Source organism: Microtus pennsylvanicus, chromosome 1 (genome assembly GCF_037038515.1).
Source record: "Microtus pennsylvanicus isolate mMicPen1 chromosome 1, mMicPen1.hap1, whole genome shotgun sequence".
Classification (NCBI taxonomy): Eukaryota; Metazoa; Chordata; class Mammalia; order Rodentia; family Cricetidae; genus Microtus; species Microtus pennsylvanicus.
This window is the reverse complement of record NC_134579.1, coordinates 47567058-47587824: the sequence shown is the minus strand read 5'-3', so window position 1 is coordinate 47587824 and position 20767 is coordinate 47567058. Positions and strand designations below refer to the sequence as shown.

The following is a 20767-nucleotide window of genomic DNA, read 5'->3' as shown; positions in this document are numbered from 1 at the left end:
CCTAATATTCTTCTACTTTAAAACTTTTTGAGCCAGGCCATCATAATCTACATTGCTCTAAGCCCTACTGCTTTTTTACTACTTTGTCCCTTTAAACCATGCTTGAAACATTCAATGTTTCTCTAGTTCAAAATCCCCAAGTCTACATTAGGTCCACAAGCAGGATGCTTAGGCCTGTCACAATAATATTCTGGTCCCTGGTACCTACTTCTGGCTTAATCACTGCTCTATTGTTATGAAAGATGCCATGACCTAGGCAGTTTCAGAGGTTCATTATCCTAAAGGCAGAGAGCATGGCAGCATGTAAACAGATATTGTAGCTGAGAGTTCTACATCCAGATCCACAGGCAGCAGGAAGAGACGGACACAGGACCTGGCTTGTACTTTGAATAGCTCAAATAGCACCTTCAGTGACACACTTTCTAAATCAAGGCCACACTTATTCCTAATTCTTCTCAAGTAGTCTGACTCCCTGAGGACCAGACATTCAAATATATGAGCCTATGGAGACCATTCTTATTTGAACTCCCACATTCTTATCCTAGCTCCTTAGATTATGGGTTTATTTTATCTGTTGATGACTTTAATAATAATGCATGTCCACTTAGCATCTATTTATTTGTTTCTGCTTCTTAATATATTGGTATGATTTATCCAAAATTTTAGAGAAACTATAGTTTGTTAAATCTCATTTTTGAATTTATTTATGCAATCTATTCTATTTAACATAATATTTTATCAATTATCTGGTAATTTTATATAATATATTTTGATCATATTTATCCCCCATTGCTCATACTCCTCTAAGATCCACCTTCAATTCCCTACTCCAACTCCATATCCTTTCAAAAAAATAACCTCCTGAGGCCAATGTATCCTGCCCCCATACCAATAAGTGTGGGATCATCCACTGCCATGTGGTACAAAATATATTCTTAATTTGATTTTGGTTTTGAGCATGACGAATAATGTTTCTATGAATACCTTTATGTTTTTGGAGAACACATGTATGCACTTCTATGACATTTAAATTATGAGAAAACTTATTTCTTATAGAGAATGCTAATGCTAATGTTCAGTGATCAGATAACTCCAAGAATTTTTACTAAGCACCCAACAGAATTTTCATTCCCGTCAGCAGTGTGTGTGAGGTGTATTGTTTCTGCATATTCTCAAAGTTGACATTGTTTGCCTTTCATTGTAAATATCTAGTGCATATGGAGTCCTCAGTTTAACCTGCATATTCCTGATGATGTATTTTCTTAAATAAGTACATGAGCAATTAAGACAGGTGTGGAATAATGATTACTTTATGATACATGTGTAGATATATACATTAGTAATACGATACAGGCTTGAACATATATATATGTGTGTCATATACGCACAAATATGTCTGTTAAGTATATATAATTTGTATATATTGCCTTATATTTGTTAATTTATAATTCTTAATTTTTATCATGAATAAGTATGTATTAGGTAATATGTGCCAGAAACCAATTTAGAAACTAAATATTCAATGTTGAAGAACATATGCAGTTCTTTTTCTTCTCATTGTCTTGGTCTCTGTCTCTTGTCCCTGTGTCTCTCTGTCTGTCTATCTCCACCTTTCTCTCTCCTACTTCTGAGGATCTTATGCAGGACCCTGAATGTGCCAGGCAAGCATTCTATCACTGATAATATGCATACAATCTCCAGAACTTTACCTTTTACTGAGACATAGTCTCAACTATGTATCATAAGTTGGTCTTGAATGCACAATCCCCCTTCCTCCATCAGGAATATGTTGTCACACATGCTTCATTTTTTTATTGAGCAAAAGAGGCAATGAAAATGGTAATCATAAGACAGGGAGATGAGAGCTGTTTGAATAGTCTGCAGAAGTATGGAAGAATATATCTTTTAACAATGAACCTCAAATTTCAGAGTCTTCACTGAGGATAAAGCATAACAATTATGAGAGAGCTGTCCTAGGGAGAAATGTGACCATCTTCTGCAACTTGACAAGTCTGGCAAATGTTGAGCAAGTCACCTGGCAGAAAGTTCAAGGTCCATTGCTTCAAAATATTGGCACTTACAGCCATAAATATGGAGAAAATATTATCCCACCATATGTGAACAGGCTGCACTGCAAGATCCTGGAACCCAATGCCTCCTTCATAACCATTCAAAAAGTGACATTTGAAGATGAAGCCTGCTACAAGTGTCTGTTTAACACCTTTCCATATGGCAGCCATGGAGGACAAACCTGCCTTACCGTCCTAAGTATATAACCCTTTCTCTAGAATCCCATAATGGGGGCAGACATTGTGAAGTTACAGTTATTAAGGACATTTCCCAGAGAAAGCTTCATTAAGAAAAATTGTTGATGAGTCCAAGTTACTTAGACAGGAGAAAAATGATGGAGGCCCGTGGAGTTTGTGTGTTCTGGCAGGAGCTATTACCTAGTGTCTCTTCTTTACATTATACTTCACAGACTTCCATTAGGTGGAGAAAACCCAGAAAGAGCATCAGAAGTTTGTTACAAAGGCAAAGAGAAGATATGAGAAAAAAGGAGATAGTAGGGAATAACAAGGAAAGATGAAGACTAAAGGAAACAGGGTTCCCAGTCCTCAAATAAGAAGAGTGAGAACATCAGAGTTCTTTATCATGCATATAAGTGTGAAATACTGGGATTATATAATATAATTTATAGCTGTATAGAAGTTGAGACAGCAGTCAGTGAACAGAGCAAAAGGTTTTGGAAGTTTTATGGCATGTAAGGAGAGGTATACAAGAGGGTTATGTCTTAACATTCATGTGTCATAAAAAATTGGGAAAACAGCATCCTTTAACAGCAGATAATTTAGTAAGGACATGCATTTATATTAATATTGTTTCCTTCTCTTTGCCTCAGCTGTATCTAAATTAGCAACCGAACTCCATCCTGTTCCTGGCTCTGAAGATCTCCTTAGCTTTCACTGTTCAGCAGTGGGAAAGCCTGCTCCTGAAATCTCCATTTACCCTTCACAAGTCCTAGTGTCCATGCGGGAAGAGTACTTTACCAAGAACCCAAATAGCACAGTGACCATCTCTAAAATATACAACATCTCTTCGAAAACTGTTAGGTCCTTGGGCCTCCAGCACCTGGTTGTGTCCATGACTCACCCCTTAGGAAATGAAGAGAAGATAGTTCCTCTGCCAGTAAAGCAAGAGGGTAAGTAGAAGGGACAGCAAATCAAAGGGGACAACTGAAGCCCAGCGCTCACATAAAAAGCCAGATGGGAGTATGTGTGCTTGTGATCACAAAGCTGGGGAGGCAGGAAGGACAAACATCTGGCGTTAATTGGCCAGCCATCCTAGAGTAAGCAGGGACTCCAGGAAGTGACACAAGTTAAACAGCTCTATTTATTGATCTCTGCCTTAAAAGCACATATGTTTACACACACGCACACACCCCCTCTCTAATGTACAGTCACATATGCATACATGCACAAACATGCACATATGTTTACAGACATGAGAGAAACAGAGATAATAGAAGTTTATCTTTTAAAAATCTGTAATAAATGTCTGTATAAATCAGCTATTTTTGAAGAAGAAAACAATGTAATATACATGTATGGTTAAGCAATCATAGTGTAGTGTCCCAAGGCTTTAATCTCAGGCTTTGGAAAGCAGAGGCAGACTGATCTCTGTGAATTAGGGGCCAGCCTGGTCTATACAGTGAGGTATAGGACAACCAGAGCTAAATACTTGGACCCTGTCTTGAGAGAACAAACAGCAACAACAAATCAAACAATGCTGACCATCTCCACCGTAACTTTCCTGCAGAGACAGAATCTTAAGATTCCCTTTCCCTTACTTCCTATATTTTGTCATTTATGGGTTTCTGTTTAATTTTTCTTCTACAGAGAGAACTCGCTTTTTGTTTTCCTTTAGTTGAGGCTTGTAGATAGACATTTTAATTTTTTTGTCATGTACTATCTTTATGTTTTAAGCAACATTTCCATAGCACCTTAATTCATGTTAGGTAGTTTTTGTTCATTTCACCAATTTGGCAACAGTCATTGACTTTTCCTCATTTTTAATTTTTTAAATCAGCATCTAATATGCTAGATAGTATTATGACATTTTTCAAACATTTCAAAAATCCAAAAAGTGAATTTTTGTGGTTTCCCTTCCTCCCATTTTCTCCATAGCCCAGCCACACCATCGCTCCTGCCTTAGAGCTTCCTCAATCCCTGTTAATTTTCCTCTTTCCGGTGTTGTCCCTGTGTTGACACGCCCGATCCTACCTCATAACCTGATACTATCACCCTCTCTCAGTCAACTTTCCAGGGTTTGTTAAACTTTCCTCACCCTTAGTCTTATTTACACACACACACACACACACACACACACACCTTCACACACACACTGGCTATAATCTACATTTGTCCACATTTGAGGCATAACATGTACATTTTGTCATTCTGAATTTCGTTTCTCCTTGTTTAATGTTCATGCTTTCCAGACACATCTTTTTCTTAAAGCAAATTTCATGATTCTATTTCTATATATAACTGGACAATATTACACTGTGTGCATATATACTACATTTTAATTAGTCACTCATCTGTGGATGGACATCTAAGTTATGAATGGAGCTGCAATAAGCAAGGATATTCAAGTGCTTCTATGGTAGAACCTGGAGTCTTTTGGGTATTTTCCCAGAAGTATATAGCTGAATCATTTTGTAATTCTCTTTACAAACTTTTGGGGTGCTTCCAAGCCAATGTCCATAGTTACTGTATCAATATATACCCGCACAGCAGTGAGTGAGCATTCTTCTTTTACCCACATCTTCTTGAACATCTGTGGTGCTTTTTCCTCTTTAATAGTCCTTTGACTGGGGTGAATTGGTATCTCAGTTTTAATTTGCATTTCCCTGACGTCTACAGACATTGAGTATTTTGAAAATTAGTTACTGGAGGGCTAAAAAGATGACTCAGTGGCTAAGATCACTGGCTGCTCTTCCAGAGTATGAAATTGGATTTCTAGCACCTATAGGGCAGCTAAGAACTTCCTGCCGTTCCAATTCTACAAGATCTGTTGCCATTTTTTGGGCTTTTGGGGAACCATGCATATAAAATGTACAAAATACTTATATGTATAAAATAGTCACAAATCTAATCTCAAGAAAAACTAATACATATGTGACTTAGTTTGGATTTCATTTATATTGTTTTTGTTGAGCTCTATATTTTTCTCTGTTCCCCTCCCATCCTCTCCTCTCCCCTTCTACCCTCTCCCATGGTTCCCATGCTCCAAACTTTCTCAAGAGATCTTGTCTTTTTCTCTATCCCATGTAGATTAGATCCATTTATGTCTCCCCTAGGGTCCTCATTGTTGTCTAGGGTCTCTGGGATTGGGAATTGTAGGCTGGTTTTTCTTTACTTTATGTTTAAAAGCCACTTATGAGTGAATACATATGATATTTGTCTTTCTGTATCTGGGTTACCACATGCAATTTGATGTTTTCTAGATCCATCCATTTGCCCACAAATTTAAACATGTCATTATTTTTTCTGCTGTGCAGTACTCCATTGGGTAAATGTACCACATTTTCCTTACCCATTCTTTGATCAAGGGCCATTTAGGCTGCTTCCACATTCTAGCTATGACAAACAATGCTGCTATGAATATATACTGTCCATGTAGTAGGATTAAGCATCCTTTGGGTATATATTCAAAAGTGGTATTGCTGGGTCTTGAGAAAGGTTGTTTCCTAATTTTTTGAGAAATCATCATATTGATATCCAGAGGGGCTGTACCAGTTTGTACTCACACCAGCAATAGAGGAGTGTTCCCTTTACCCCATATCCTCTCCAGCAAAAATTGTCATCAGTGTTTTTGATCTTGGCCATTCTTACAGGTGTAAGATAGAATCTCAGAGTTGTTTTGATTTGCATTTCTCTGATGAATAAGGATGTTAGACATTTTCTTAAGTGTCTTTCAGCCATTTTAGATTCCTCTGCTGTGAGTTCTCTGTTTAGGTCTGTACTCCATTTTTTTTATTGGATTATTTGGTTTTTTTTTTTTGATGACCAATTTCTTGAGTTCTTTGTATAGTTTTGAGATCAGACCTCTGTCTGATGTGGGGTTGATGAAGATCTTTTCACATTCTGTAGGCTGCTATTTTGTCTTGTTGACCATGTCCTTTGCTTTACAGAATTTTCTCAGTTTCAGGCGGTTCATTTTTTTAGTTGTTTCTCTGAGTGGCTGTGCTGCTGGGGTTATATTTAGTAAGTGGTCTCCTGTTCCAGTATGTTCAAATGTGCTCCCACTTTCTCTTCTATAAGGTTCAATGTGGTTAGATTTATGTTGAGGTCTTTGATCCATTTGGACTTGAGTTCTGTGCATGGTGATAGATATGGGTCTATTCTCATTCTTCTACATGTTGATATTCCAGCACCATTTGTTGAATATGCTTTCTTTTTTCCATTTTATATTGTTTGCTTTGTTGTCAAAAAATCCAGTATTCTTAGATGTGTGAATTGATATCTAGGTCTTCAATTTGGTTGCATTGGTCCTCTTGTCTGTTCTTATGCCAGTGCCAGGCTGTTTTCAGTAGTGTAGCTCTGTAGTAGAGTTTGAACTCAGGGATTGTGGTGCCCCCAGAAGTTCTTTTATGGTATGGGACTGTTTGGGCTATCCTGGGTATTTTGCTTTTGCATATGAAACTGAGTGTTGTTTTTTTGAGGTCTGTAAAGAATTTTGCTGGGATTTTGATGGGCATTGCATTAAATCTGTAGATTGCTTTTGCTAAGATTGCCATTTTTACTATTTTATTTCTATCTACCACAAAGCATGTGAGATCTTCCCATTTTCTGGTGTCTTCTTCAATTTATTTCTTCAGAGATTTAAAGTTTTTGTCATACAGGTTTTCCACTTGTTTGGTCATAGTTACTTGGAGATATTTTATGCTATTTGGTTATTCTGAAGGGTGTTCATCAGTGAAAAGGAGGGTTACTGATGTACTTGAGTTAATCTTGTATCCTGTACATTACTGAAGGTGTTTATGAGTTGTCAAAATTCCTTGTTAAAATTTTTGGGGTTGCTTATGTAAACTGTCATATCATCACCAAATAGTGAGAATTTGACATCTTTTCCAATTTGTATACCCTTGGTCACCTTTTGTTGTCTTACTGCTCTAGCTAGGACCTCAAAAACTATATTGAATAGATATGGAGAAAGTGGACAACCTTGTCTTATTCCTGATTTCAGTGGGATCGCTTTGATATTCTCTCCATTTAGTTTGATATTGGTTGTTGGTTTGCTATATATTGCCTTTATTATGTTTAGGTATGGTCTTTGTATCCAAGACCATTATGAAAGAATGTTGTATTTTGTCAAAGGCTTTTTCAGCATCTAAAGAGATGATCATGTGGGGTTTTGTTTCCAGTTTTTTTTATGTGGTGGATTGTTTTGACAGATTTTCGTATGTTGAACCATCCCTGCATCTCTGGGATGAAGCTGAATTGATTCTAATGTGCTCTTGAATTCGATTTGCCAGTGTTTTACTGATTATTTTTGCATCAATTTTCATGAGTGAGGTTGGTCTGTAATTCTCTTTCTTAGTAGTGTCTTTGCATGTTTTGGATATCAGAGTAATTGTGGCCTCATAAAAAGGATTTGGCAATGTTCCTTCTGTTTCTAGAGTGTGGAACAATTTGAGGAGTATTGGTACTAGTTCTTTGAAAATCTTGTAGATTTCTATGCTGGACTTGGGCTTTTTTGGTTGGAAGACTTTTGATGACTGTTTCTATTTCTTTAGCAATTAGAAGTCTATTTAATTTGCTTATTTGGTCTTGATTTAATTTATCAAATGATATTTATCCAGAAAAGTGTCCATTTCTTTTAAGTTTTCCAAATTGTGGACTATGGGTTCTTGAAATATAACCTAATGAGTCTCTGGATTTTTTCCATGTCTATTGTTATGTCCCCATTTTCATTTCTGATATTGTTAATTTGGGTAGTCTCTCTCAGCCTTTTTGTTAGTTTGGATAAATGTTTGTCTATTGTGTTGCTTTTCTCAAAGAACCAACTCTTTGTCTTATTGATTTTTTTGTATTCTTTTCTTTGTTTCTGTTTTGTTGATTTCAGCTCTCAATTTGATTATTTCCTGTCATTCAGTCCTCCTGGGTAGCTTTGTTTCTTTTAGAGTTTCTAATGTTTTGCTAACTCACTAGTGTGGGATTTTTCTAGCTCTTTATGTAGGCATTTATTGCTAAGAACCTTCCTCTTAACACTGCTTTCATTGTGTTCCATAAATTTGGGTATGTTGTATGGTCACTTTCATTGGATTTTAGAAAGTCTTTAATTTCTCTCTTTGTTTCTTCCTTGACCCATTGATGATTCTGGTAAGCATTGTTTAATTTCCATACATTTATGGGCTTCTGGTATTTGTGTTGCTATTGAATTCTAGTTTTAACTTATGGTGATTTGATAAGATACGTGGAGTTATTCCAAAATTTCTGTATCTGTCGAGATTTGCTTTGTTACCTAGTATGTGGTTAATGAGAAGCTTCCATGAGGTGCTAAGAAGAAGGTATATTCTTTTATGTTTGGATGGAATGTTCTATAGATGTCTGTTAGGCCCATTTGAGTCATAACATCTTTTAATTCTCTTATTTCTCTGTTAAGTTTCTGTTTGGTGAGAGTAGGGTATTGATATCTTCCATTATTAGTGTGTAGGGTTTAGTGTATGATTTAAGCTTTAGAAATGTTTCTTTTACATATGATGGTGTTGTTGTATTTGGGGCATAGATGTTCAGTATTGGAATTTCCTCTGATGGATTCTTCCTGTGACTAATATGAAATGTCATTTTTTGTCTCTTTTGATTGAATATAGTTTGAAGTCTATATTGTTAGATATTAGGATAGCCACACCAGCTTGTTTCTTAGGTCTAGTTGATTGGAAAGTATTTTTCCAACCCTTTACACTGAGGTGATGTCTGTCTTTGTGAGTTTTACACTGAAAAGACCCATAGTCTTTTTTCCCTTGACACTTTGTTTTCATTAAGATAGGATTTACCCCATTACAATGTATTGTTTGAAGATTGTTGATATCTTCTAAGTACTTTGCAAAAATCACTAATGTCTAGTTACAGAACATTTCCACGGCTCCCTGAAGAACCAAATACTACCAAGAGTGGGAAAATTTTCAGGGACTGAAGTGAGTGGTCTTCCTGTGGCCTGGTCATCACTGGCTTATATTCTATGGTGCTGGATTTATCTATTGTGGTTACTTCATACACATGCAATAATATACATGTTGCTATTTGGCTGTAGCTTCTTCCATATAACACAGCTTTCAAGGGTCATCCATGTAATAACACATATCAAATCTTCAGTTTTTATATGAGCAAAAAGTATTTTTACATACACCATGCTTCATTTATCTATGATTCAGTTCATTGATGTTTGGATTAGTCACATTTTTGGCTACTGTGAATAAATCCTCTTGAACATTTGTGTACAAGGTTTTACATAATCATATATTTCAGTTCCCTAGTAATAATAACCCAGAACTGAATTTGAAGTTATATAATAGATTAAATGTTCTATGTTTTCAAGAGTGGTCAAAGTATTCTAAGTTCCTAGAAATCATGTAAGTATGTTCTTGTCTAATTCTGCCAATACTTGTTATTCTATTTTCAAAAATGATCATACTAACCATAGTAGTGGGTACAAATTATTGGTATCTCACTGTGGTATTCCATACTTTTAATCATAACTATTAGATCCCCATTCTCTACCTCAAGGAAGCTAGGAAACTAATGTATGTCTCATGTATATTTCATATGAGTGAAATTGTAGATATGGTCTTCGTAGTGAATGGTCTGATAATATCTTCCTCCAAAAGACATTTATTTTGGCTGCGCTTAGTGTTTATGGCAGACACAGTTTGCTTAATTCACTAAAATAAAATAGGAGACAGCTGGGACTATTGCTCAGTGTTCAAGTGCTAGCTTGCCATGGACAAGGCTCTGAGTTTGATCTCTAGCACTGGAAAAAGTAAAAAGGACATAAACAATATAAAATATGCCCTGGTCTTAGAAAAGTCACGGCTCTTTCTGTCCTACCTCTTGTCTCCTGGAGTCTAACTATGGAGATTCAAGCCTGAGGTAGATGCTACAGCTCTTTGCCCTTGCAAATATTTACCTCAGATTTATTACTGCGCTTGATTGCTGACATATGCTCAGCTTTCAAGCTCCATTTTAAGTCTTATTTAGTGAAGCACATTTTTAAATGTCAAGCTTGTCACATGGATTCTTTCTCTTACTATATCCGGACCTTATGAACGCTTGAGAAACCTTTAATAATTAAAAAAGACTTTTAAAACTAATTTCTTAAGATTTTCTTAACAACCACAAAGGGAAACTTGGGCTGAAATTAATTAAGTCTCTTGGAATTAAAGTAACTTTTCTTACACTGTTTTACATCAAGCCCTTTCCATAGTCTTGTCTACAAATCTTTGTTACCATGTTCATCGTTAATGTGCATTGAGCCTCAATTTCCAGCAGTACAAGACTGTCATTTTGAATCTTCATCAGACCCTTACACATTCAGTGGAAGTGGTAGAGGAGCTGGCTTACCTATTGTCAAGAACCAGCCTCAACAAAAATACTTCTTACCAGGTTTGGGGCTTGGGAGTTGAAGTAATATAAGTAAAGAATATGAAGACACATAAAAATAATAAGACAAGAAAACGTAGAATGTATCAAGAGGAGCATCCAGTGACTAAAATCCTGAAATTCACCCGTGTTTATTTTTCCACAATTTTATACCCAACATAAATGGAGGGGGGGGGGAGGTAACAAAAGAGTTTATTAACTTGACACACAGTCAATGCCCTTATCACTCTGAGACATAAAATCATTAGCATTCTGTTGTCTAGGTAGCTAAGGTGCCCTGGGCCTCTTACACTGAAGATCACTGTTCCCTAGGTGACCTCATAGTTACAACAGGAGCAGAAGTCCATTTACTTATCCTGACCACCTGTCAGGATGACCTGAAGCTGTCTTAATTTCAAAACAGCCAGGCAACCACCTCCTCAGTTAGGAGGTACAATTATGCCTATCAGTCTCCAAACACTCTGATGGCAGACAAGGTGGAAATGGGCCTGCATTTTTCGGCCTCCACAAATTATTAAATGTTTTCAATCTCCCTTTTGACAAGTGGTAGAAATATTATTCTCAGTCTAAAGTTTGGCATTGCTTTCATAAGCCCTTCTTGTTGGGGTAAACATAATATGGATGTTCATATGGCAACTGTCTTAGCCATAGTCTTATTGCTGTGAAAAGACCACAGCAACTCTTTTTTTAAGTATTATTTAAAAGATTTTTTTTATGTACCAACCACAGTTACCCCTCCCTTCCCTCATTCTGTCCCTCCCCCCACTTTCCCTCATCCAACCCTGAATCCACTCCTGAGAAAAGGTAAGGCCTCCCATCGGAAGTCAACAACATCTGGCACACCATTTTGAGGCAGGACCAAGGCACTCCCCCTTTATCTAGACTGTGCAAGGTATCCCTCCAAAGAGAATTGACTCCAAAAAGGCAGTTCACGCACTAGGGATAAGTCCTAGTCTCGCTGCCAGTGGCCTCACAGACTGCCTATGCCGCAGAACTGTCAGCCACATTCAGGGGACCTACTCAGGTCCCATGCAGGTCCCCGGCTATCAGCCCAGAGTCAGTGAACTCCCACTAACTTTAGTCAACTGTCTCTGTGGGTTTTGTGGTCATGATATTGACCCCTTTGGTCATACAATGCCTTCTCTTCAACTGGACTCCAGGAGCTTGGCTCAGTACTTAGCTATGACTCTCTGCATCTGCTTCTATCAGTTACTGGATGAAGGTTCTGCAATGATATTAGGGTGGATTCCTAACTTTAAGTTATACTATATAGCTATAGTAACAACAACAACATTAAAAACAAAAACAGGAAAAAAAACAGTTTGGTATTGACATAAAAACAAACACATGGATTCAACTGAATTGAATTGAAGACCCTGACACTAATCTATGTCTATCGCCACAACAATTCTTATAAAGAAAGCATTTTACTGGGGGTTGCTTACAGTTTCATAGCTCTAGTCCTTTATCATGGTTAGGAACATAGAGGCATGCAGGCAAGCATGGTGCTAAGAGAAGTGCCTGAAAGTTCTACATAGAGATCCACAAGCAGCAGAAGGAGAGAGACAATGGGCCTAGTTTGGGCCTCTGATACCACAAGGCCAATCCCCAGTGATGCATTCTACCAACAAGGCCACACTTATTCCAACAAAGGCACACCTCATGTTCCTTCTTACTTAGGAATAAGAGTGCCACTTAAGAGCCATTTCCTGGTGACTAAGTGTTCAAATATTGGAGCCTATAAACACTGTGCTGTGTTACCTCAACTTGACACAAGCTAAAGTCATTTGAAGGGAGAGAACTTCAAGGAAGAAAGTGTCTTCATAAGATCGTAGTGTAGGCAAACCTACATGACATTTCCTTAATTAGTGCTGGATGGTGGAAGGCCCAGCCCATTGTGGGTGGTGGCATCCCTGTGCTGGTGGTTCTGGTTTCTATAAGAAAACAGGCGGAGCTATCCATGTAGAGCCAACCAGTAAGCAACATCCCTCCATGACCTCTGCATCAGCTCCTCCTCCAATTTGCTGCCCTGTTTGAGTTCTTGTCCTAAGTTCCTTTGATGATGAACAGTGCAATGGAAGTTTAAGACATTTAGATCCTTTCCTACCCAGCATGCTTTTTTTTTGGTTATGGTGTTTCAGTGCAGCAATAGAAGTCCTTACTGAGCCGAGTTCCTATCAGGATAATAGGGGAGAGCTGTGACAGACCTGACCATGTTGTTTTGTGGATGATTGTGGAAGGGATGTGAAACTGTAGACTAGAAAAGCCACTGAGTATTGAGAGCTCAGGGAGAAGCACCCTGGGAACTTGCAAGATTAGAAAGTTGAAATCAGTGCAGACAACGAAGGCCTGGCTTTTGAAGTTTCAGAGTGAAGTTTAAAGAGTCTATCAGGGCCATGTGCTATTTTGAGTTGACAGTGCATGGTTCTGGTTAGCTGGGGCTGATGCACCAGCTGTGATTAACAAGAGCCCAGAACCAATGAAGTAAAATCTTTTGGTTCCTGGGACAACAGAGACTGTTCAGGTAGAACTAAGAAGTTGGAGTTGATTAAGAAGAGGCCAGAATCACTGAGGTGAAATTTTCTGGGAAATATCTCCTCAGATTCTGCATTCAGAAGCTATGTTCCAGATATGGCCAAATCACTTTTTTTTTAACTAAGTAAAGGTCTTTTATTACTTTTTCAACAACCAAGAACATTAACCTATTTCTCAGAATGATCATGTGAGATTCTCACATATACACTTTCTCAACTGGAAGAGAATTTGTGCTTTCTTTCTAGTTCCCTTCCACCTTTTAAGTTTGATCTACAGTGAAAATACAGTGCCTCATATAGAGACTGGGAATTTAACAAGCAAAATAGCCTTCACTATTCTCTAATGGCAAGAAGAAACGTCTCCTTCTTTTCTTGCTTAAACAGTGGACCTAAGACAACAGTGGATCTTTCACACTGTAGAGAATTTACTTTTCCCATTGCTCAGATTTTGGTGACTTTCCTGATATGCAATATACCACTTTGATATATGAACAAATGATTTAGAATAACTAATTCCTCTTTCAAGTGATGTATTCACCTGGGTTGTTACTGATCGTCAAAGCACTCAACCTGAATGGTCTCATCACCCCTGTGTTGTTTACAGACCTCCAAAATCTCATTTGAGTTTTATAGTCCAAAGCTTGATCATCTTGATTTCAAATTAATGGATGAATTTTAGGCTTTTAGAGAGACAAGGAAACAGGCACTGTTCAAGTGAAATGTCTCCCTGCCTAAGACCTTAGCCATTACAACATACTTTTCAGAAAGTGTAATGTGTTAGGGGACTGCACCTCTTCCCACTTCCTCAGGAAAATCTCCTAAAGCCTGGAAGACACAGCTATGAAAAGTCTGTGCTCTTTGGGTCGAATGAGCTTCAGATGCAAAGCCACAGGAAGATAGCTGTGACAAAATTTAGTTTTAAGTATGAACATAGGACACTGTCTTAGGGTGTTATTTCTGTGAAGAGATACCATAACCATGGCAATGCTTATAAAGGAAAATATTTAACTGGGGCTGGCTTATACTTCCAGAGATTTAGTCCATTATTGTCATGGCAAGACATGGGGGCGTAGTATGCAGGCAAACAGGGTGCTGGAGAGGTAGCTGAGAGCTCTACATCTTGATCTGCAGGCAGAAAAGGAGACTGCCACACTAGGCTTACCTTGATCATGAGACCTCAAAGCCCACCTCCACAGTGACACACCTCCTCCAACAAGGCCACACCTACTCCAACAAGGCCATACCTCCTAATAGTGCCACCACCTATGGGCCAACCATTAAAACACATGAGTCAATGGGCACCATTTTTATTCAAAACACTGCATTCTACTCCCTTGCCTGTATAGTCTTGTAGCCAGAACATAATGAAGAAATATATTTGGTCCAACTTTAAAAGTCTCCAGACTCTATAACAGTCTTAAACATGTTTAGAAGTCCAAATTTCAAAGTCTTTTCTCAGACTCTTAACTGTAATCCCCTTTAAAATAAAAATAAGAAAGCAGATCACATACTTCCAACATAAAATGACACAGGATATACATTACCATTCTAAAAGGGAGGAAAGGGGGTATAGAAGGGACCAAAGCAAAACCAATAATCAGCTGGGAAAACTCCAAGCTCTGCATCTCCATGTCTGCTGTCAAAATGCTCTCAGATTTCCAACTTCTTTCAGCTGTGCTAACCACAAGTATACACACACTGCTTCCTCTTGGGCAGGTTCCACTCCCAGTTAGTAGCTCTCCTTGGCAGGTATCTCATGACTCTGGCATCTCCAACATCCTGGAGTATCCAAGGCAATTCAGGCTTCATCTTCAGAGCTTCATGCAATGACTTCTCTGGGTCTCCATTCAGAGACATCACTCACACACACCTGGTCTCTGTGGCTTTTCTTAGTGAAGGATGGAGATTCTGTTACCCCTATCTTCTATCCTTGAATCTAAAGCCAGGACCAAGTCGCTGAAGCTGCCAACTTCTGCCGTTTGCTAGGGATGGGAACATGGCTGCCTTATTTAATTACATCATCGTTAGTTTTCTGTTTGCAATGGTATCCTTTATTACCTAAACTTGGTTATCCTGGGTCTTGTTTTATAGACCGGGCTGGTCTTGAGTTTAGAAATTTATTAGTGTCTGCCTTCTGAGCGCTGGGATTAAAAGCATGCACTATCACACCTGGCTCTAAGCCCTTCTTTAATTCCTTTTCATAAATTGAAAGCTCAACTGGGTGGGATCCTGTCCTGAGATCACAAACTCTTTATTCCATTTAACATCTGGTTCTTCTTTAATCTGTTTATCTTCTTTAAATAAATCCTAACATAGGATTTAGCTTCATTCAACTTCCGAGTGCCTCTTTCCTCCTCAGTCTGCACATTTTGTATATTTACTTGCTTGGCCTGCTCCTTGATGTGGGAGTGTCATATATCTGTTGCTTTTATTGGTTAATTAATAAAGAAACTGCTTGGCCTTTGATAGGCCAGCCCTTAGGTGGATGGAGTGGACAGAACAGAATGCTGGGCAAAAGAAGCCTAGTCAGTCAATCGCCATGATTCTCCCACCCAACCCCAGACGGATGTAGGCTAAAATCCTTCCTGGTAAGACACCATCTCGTGGTACTACACAGATTATTAAAAATGGGTTAAATCAAGATATGAGAATTAGCCAATAAGAGGTTAAAACTAATGGGCCAAGCAGTGTTTAAAAGAATACAGTTTCCATGTAGTTATATCGGGGCATAAGCTAGCTGGCAGCCAGGAGCCAGGCGGCTCTGCCGCTCCTCATATTACAGCTCCTTTTCATTATAAATCTTTTCAAGAGTAAACACTATTAACTACATGACAGAGTCTATATTAGGCTGTTTTGAAATTCCCTTTACCAATGTAATAAGTTCCAAACTCTTTAACCTCAGGCAGACTTTTTGGACAAGGCAAAAAGTAGCCACATTCTTAACCAAAATATAACAAGTCTCTAGGTCACATATTAAATTTCTTCTCCTCTGAAATCTCATGAACCAGGCCCCCACAGTTCAAACCATCCCCAGCCTCTCGGTCTTCCATGCTCCTACTAGTATGTCTCACTAAGCACCACTAATGCATTCCATTTTTTTCCTAATCCAAAGTTTCTGCATGACCTCTAGTTGGTCTTAATAATAAAAACCTGAAGCCAGATATTGGGATAGATGCTAAAAGATCTGAGAGAGAAAGGAACAAGCCACAGCCAACTCTTACCTTGCTAACTCCACAGCTGAAAAAGGCTAAGCTCTTGTCTCCTCCCATCTTATATTCCCCTCTCTGCCTAGTTATATCACTTCCTGTCTCTCTGTACAGACCTCCAGACCTCTATGGCTAGCTAGTGGCTAGTTCCACCCTCTGATCATCAAGCAAGCTTTATTTGTTAGAGCACAAACAAATTATCACCACACAAAGTCCCCAAATTTATATTTCTACAACAAAAGCATGATCAGGCCTACCACAGCATCACCCCAGTCCTGGTACCAACTTCTGTCTTAGTTAGGGTTTCTATTTCTGTGAAGAGACATCATGACCATGGCAACTCTTATAAAGAAAAACATTTAATTGGAGCTATTGTACAGCTTCAGGGGTTTAATCCATTCTGGTTATGGTGGGACATGGTGGCATGCAGGCAGACATGGTACTGGAGGAGAAGTTCTACCTCTTGATTCAGAGGCAGGAAAAAGAGACTTCCATACAAACCTTAGTTTGAACAAGAGATCTCAAAGACTACCTCTACAATAACACGCTTCCTCCAACAATGTCACACCTCCTAATAGTGCCACTCCTTTTGGGCCAATCATTCAAATACATGAGTCTATGGGGGCCATTCCTATCAAACCAACACAGATAATTCAGAGGTTTGCTACCAGAGCCTAAAAGGTATTTAAATTATTATCCAATGGAGAATAAGGCTTAGAAGATTAAATAGGCCACTCAAGTAATATTAGTTATGCTATAAGTGTTTAAGATAAGTACAATAACACTTCATAAATTTTAAAATAAAATCAAGCAATATAATCTTTCTTCAAACCTTACATCAACAGGGGAAGCAGTTTTTTGAAAATCAAAAGAACAAGGAAGTTTTGTGTATTTTTTTCTCCCCATTGTACATAAGTACAAGCTGGTTAGTTTTGCAGGCCCTCACTTGGTGACATAGTGTGTAAAAACCCTCTAGCTATAAATCTTGTTCCTATTCCTGTATTTTGACAGCTTCCATAGGATTCCTGCAATGAGAATGAAATGAAAACCTGTAATGATATAATTTGGTAAGGAGACCTGGTCTATTTTGTTCCAATATAATGATTGACATTTTGATGAACTTAAAGGGATAGTGAGAAAGATGTAACTTTCCATAATTTTTTTGGTTCATGGATAATTTACTCCTGTTAATTTAGTTGATTTGTTTTAGAAAACTTTCATCAAAATTTCATCCAACCATCTGGGGAAGCTTTCTACTCCCTTAATAGCCATGACTCTTTTTTCTATTCGTATTATCTGGGATATTGTATAAATATTTTCTTCAAGTTCTCTTATGAAATTTTCCTTCTTTTGAGAAGCAATGTTTTTAACTGAAAGTTTCTTTTTTTAACCTTAAAATGAAAATTGTTCATATTTTTGTTGTAAGGAGAAGGCTACTTGTTTGTCCTGGCCACCCAGATAGCTCAGTTGGTAGAGCATGAGCCTCTTAATTGCAGGGTCATGGGTTCGTGCCCCATGTTGGGCACTATTTGTTGTTGGTATTCCTGTCCTGCCTGGATCCCACAGTTGTTAAGTCCCAAAGAAATCACCCAGAGGTCTACATTGGTTATAAACTGATTGGCCCATTAGCTCAGGCTTCTTATTAACTCTTTTTTTTAAATATTTATTTATTTATTATGTATACAATATCCTGTCTGTATGCCTGAAGGCCAGAAGAGGGTGCCAGACCTCTTTTACAGATGGTTGTAAGCCACCATGTGGTTGATGGGAATTGAACTCAGGACCTTTGGAAGAGCAGGCAATGCTCTTAACCACTGAGCCATCTCTCCAGCCCCATAACTTATATTAGCCCATTATTTTTGTCTATGCTAGCCACATGGCTCAGTACCTTATTCAGAGAGGCAGTCACATCTTACTTCTTCTGTGGCTGGATCACGACTGTGGACCAAGATTTTCTCTTTCAAGAATTCTCCTGTTCTTGTCTCCCTACCTCTACTTCCTGCCTGATTATCTTGCCTATACTTCCTGCCTGGCTACTGGCCAATCATCATTTTATTAAAATACAAACGACAGGGTATAAACCATTGTCCCACAGCAATTTTTATTAATTAAGTTATATTTTTGGTAATTGCACACATACACACACTCACAAATACACATGATACATTCTGATTCCTTTCTGTTCTCTTCCCATTTCTTAACTCTCACCCACTGCAATCACATCACCTCCACATTCCTTCTCCCCACACTCACTCTCCTAGGCTCATGACTTTTGATATTACCTTGTGTCCCACTTAGTTTATCCAGGGCCATATGTGGCAATATCCCCCTGGAGACTGTGCGATCACCAGTGGATATATATACAACTGTAGACAAGGTTTTCCAAGTTCCCTGAATATATCGTCAGGAAATATTTAAGCATTGCAAAGTGGGAAATGCTGAGCCCCTCCCCTCCCTGTGCTTGGCAGTTGGGGGGCTAAATGTGTTCATTGTTTCAAAAACATTTCCTCAATACTTATGTTGAGAAAGTCGTATCTCTTTAAGTATATCTGAAAATAATAACTTGTCTTCTGTTTCACTGTCTTCATCCTTTACCTCTGGAGCTCATTCTTCTTTTCACATTACATATTTTTTAAGCCTCCTTCTGAAGGCTATGTCAATATTCTTGCTCTTTTTTTCATTTAACAGTTTATATTTTAATGCTACTTTTAAAGAGTCTCAAAAATATTAGAGATAAGTATTTTCGTTACGTTTGTTTGAAACTGAAGTTGGCCAACTACTTTTCCTTGTCAATTTTCCCAATTCAAACAATTTGGTTATATGAATTAAATACTGCAAGTATCTTCTGTAAATCTATTGGATGTGTTATGATGGTTAGTCTTAATTATTTATTAAAATTCAGGTGCCTACAAGAAATAATTTACCACTTCAGAAGATGGTTCTTCATTGTTTAGTTCTATGATAAATATTAGTGGCGTGAATTCCTGATTCTGGTGAAATTCTTGTGAAGTTACTTTGCTTTTTTTTTTTTGAATTGCCTTCAAAAAAGAGTTCATATTCCAGTATCAAATTCTTCATGTTCAATCTCTTCCACCCACATAAAATGGTTCTGTAGTATCTCATTGAAAAAGAATAGCAGATAAAACCACACCTGTGCAGTCAAAGGCAAAGTCATGGTGTCTTACTTAAAGTCATACACATCCCTAATTATATTCAAGGAAAGAGGAAACTACCTAGAATTTTCCTTTTCTTTCCATGGTAATGGGAAATTATCTTATAGATTAAATTGGAAAGTCATAAAACATTACAAACTAAAGACCCCAAGATGGCAGTATGGTGTAATCAGAGAAACAATATGTTCTGGTTTGTGTTTTTCAGGGACCAGGAATCATGTTTCAAATTGGAAGAAGACTGCAGTTGTATTCATTATTCTGTTTTCAGTTTCGTGTATCATCCTTGGGACCATTCTCTATATTAATTTAGAAAAAAGAAGGTAAGCTATAGCCGGGTGGTGGTGGTGCACGCCTTTAATCCCAGCACTCGGGAGGCAGAGGCAGGCGGATCTCTGGGAGTTCGAGGCCAGCCTGGTCTACAAGAGCTAGTTCCAGGACAGGAACCAAAAGCTACAGCGTAACCCTGTCTTGAAAAATGAAAATTTTTTTATTGAGAACAAATTTTCACAGAATAGAGCATAGGCCCAGGACAGTAGGTGGTGTGGGAGAGACACAGAGGACTGAAATAGGTCTATCTGATGCCTAAGGTCAAAGCGAGATCTTACTTTTATATTTTATTTTATTTTATTTTAAGCCAATCTTTTTTTCATTTTACACATCAATCCCAGTTCTCTTTCCCTCCTCTCTTCCCACTTCCCCCACTTTTTCCCACCCCACTCTCCACACATTCCTCAGAGAGAGTGAAGCCTCCCATGGGAAGTATCAAAGTCCGTCACATCACTTGATAGGATTAAATAGTAAAATGTCGATCCATTTGTCCAGCTCTCCTCATGAACAGCGGTGCATGATGGAAAGATAAATGGAAATAAGATACTAGGCAGTGACAGTAGAAACCATAAACAGAAGAGGCAACATGTAGTTTATTTGGCTGTCATTATGTATTCTTTGAATTCAGCCATCTGGGGGGTTTTGTTCTGCACCATCTCAATCCAAATGTATAAACCAGAGGAGCATGTGGATCTGATCTAGAATCTAGAAGGCTCTCTCTCTCTCTCTCTCTCTCTCTCTCTCTCTCTCTCTCTCTCTCTCTCTCTCTCTCTCTCTCGTGGAAGGTAGATCTTAGAACACAAGAATGAAGGAGCATTTTGAAGAGACGGCTACAGTAGTCAGGAGACAGACGAAAACTGTCT

General features: G+C 38.2%; 1 protein-coding gene across 1 annotated transcript in view; it reads left to right on the top strand.

Moving 5' to 3' along the window:
• LOC142858529 (OX-2 membrane glycoprotein-like) overlaps positions 1 to 19901 on the top strand; it is a 42037-nt gene extending 22136 nt beyond the window's left edge. Inside the window, exons 2-4 of the mRNA XM_075988306.1 lie at positions 1930 to 2268; positions 2900 to 3199; positions 19783 to 19901. Coding sequence (XP_075844421.1) covers positions 1930 to 2268; positions 2900 to 3199; positions 19783 to 19901 — 758 coding nt within the window. The remainder of the gene's footprint in view (positions 1 to 1929; positions 2269 to 2899; positions 3200 to 19782) is intronic.
• The last annotated feature ends 866 nt before the right edge of the window (positions 19902 to 20767 follow it).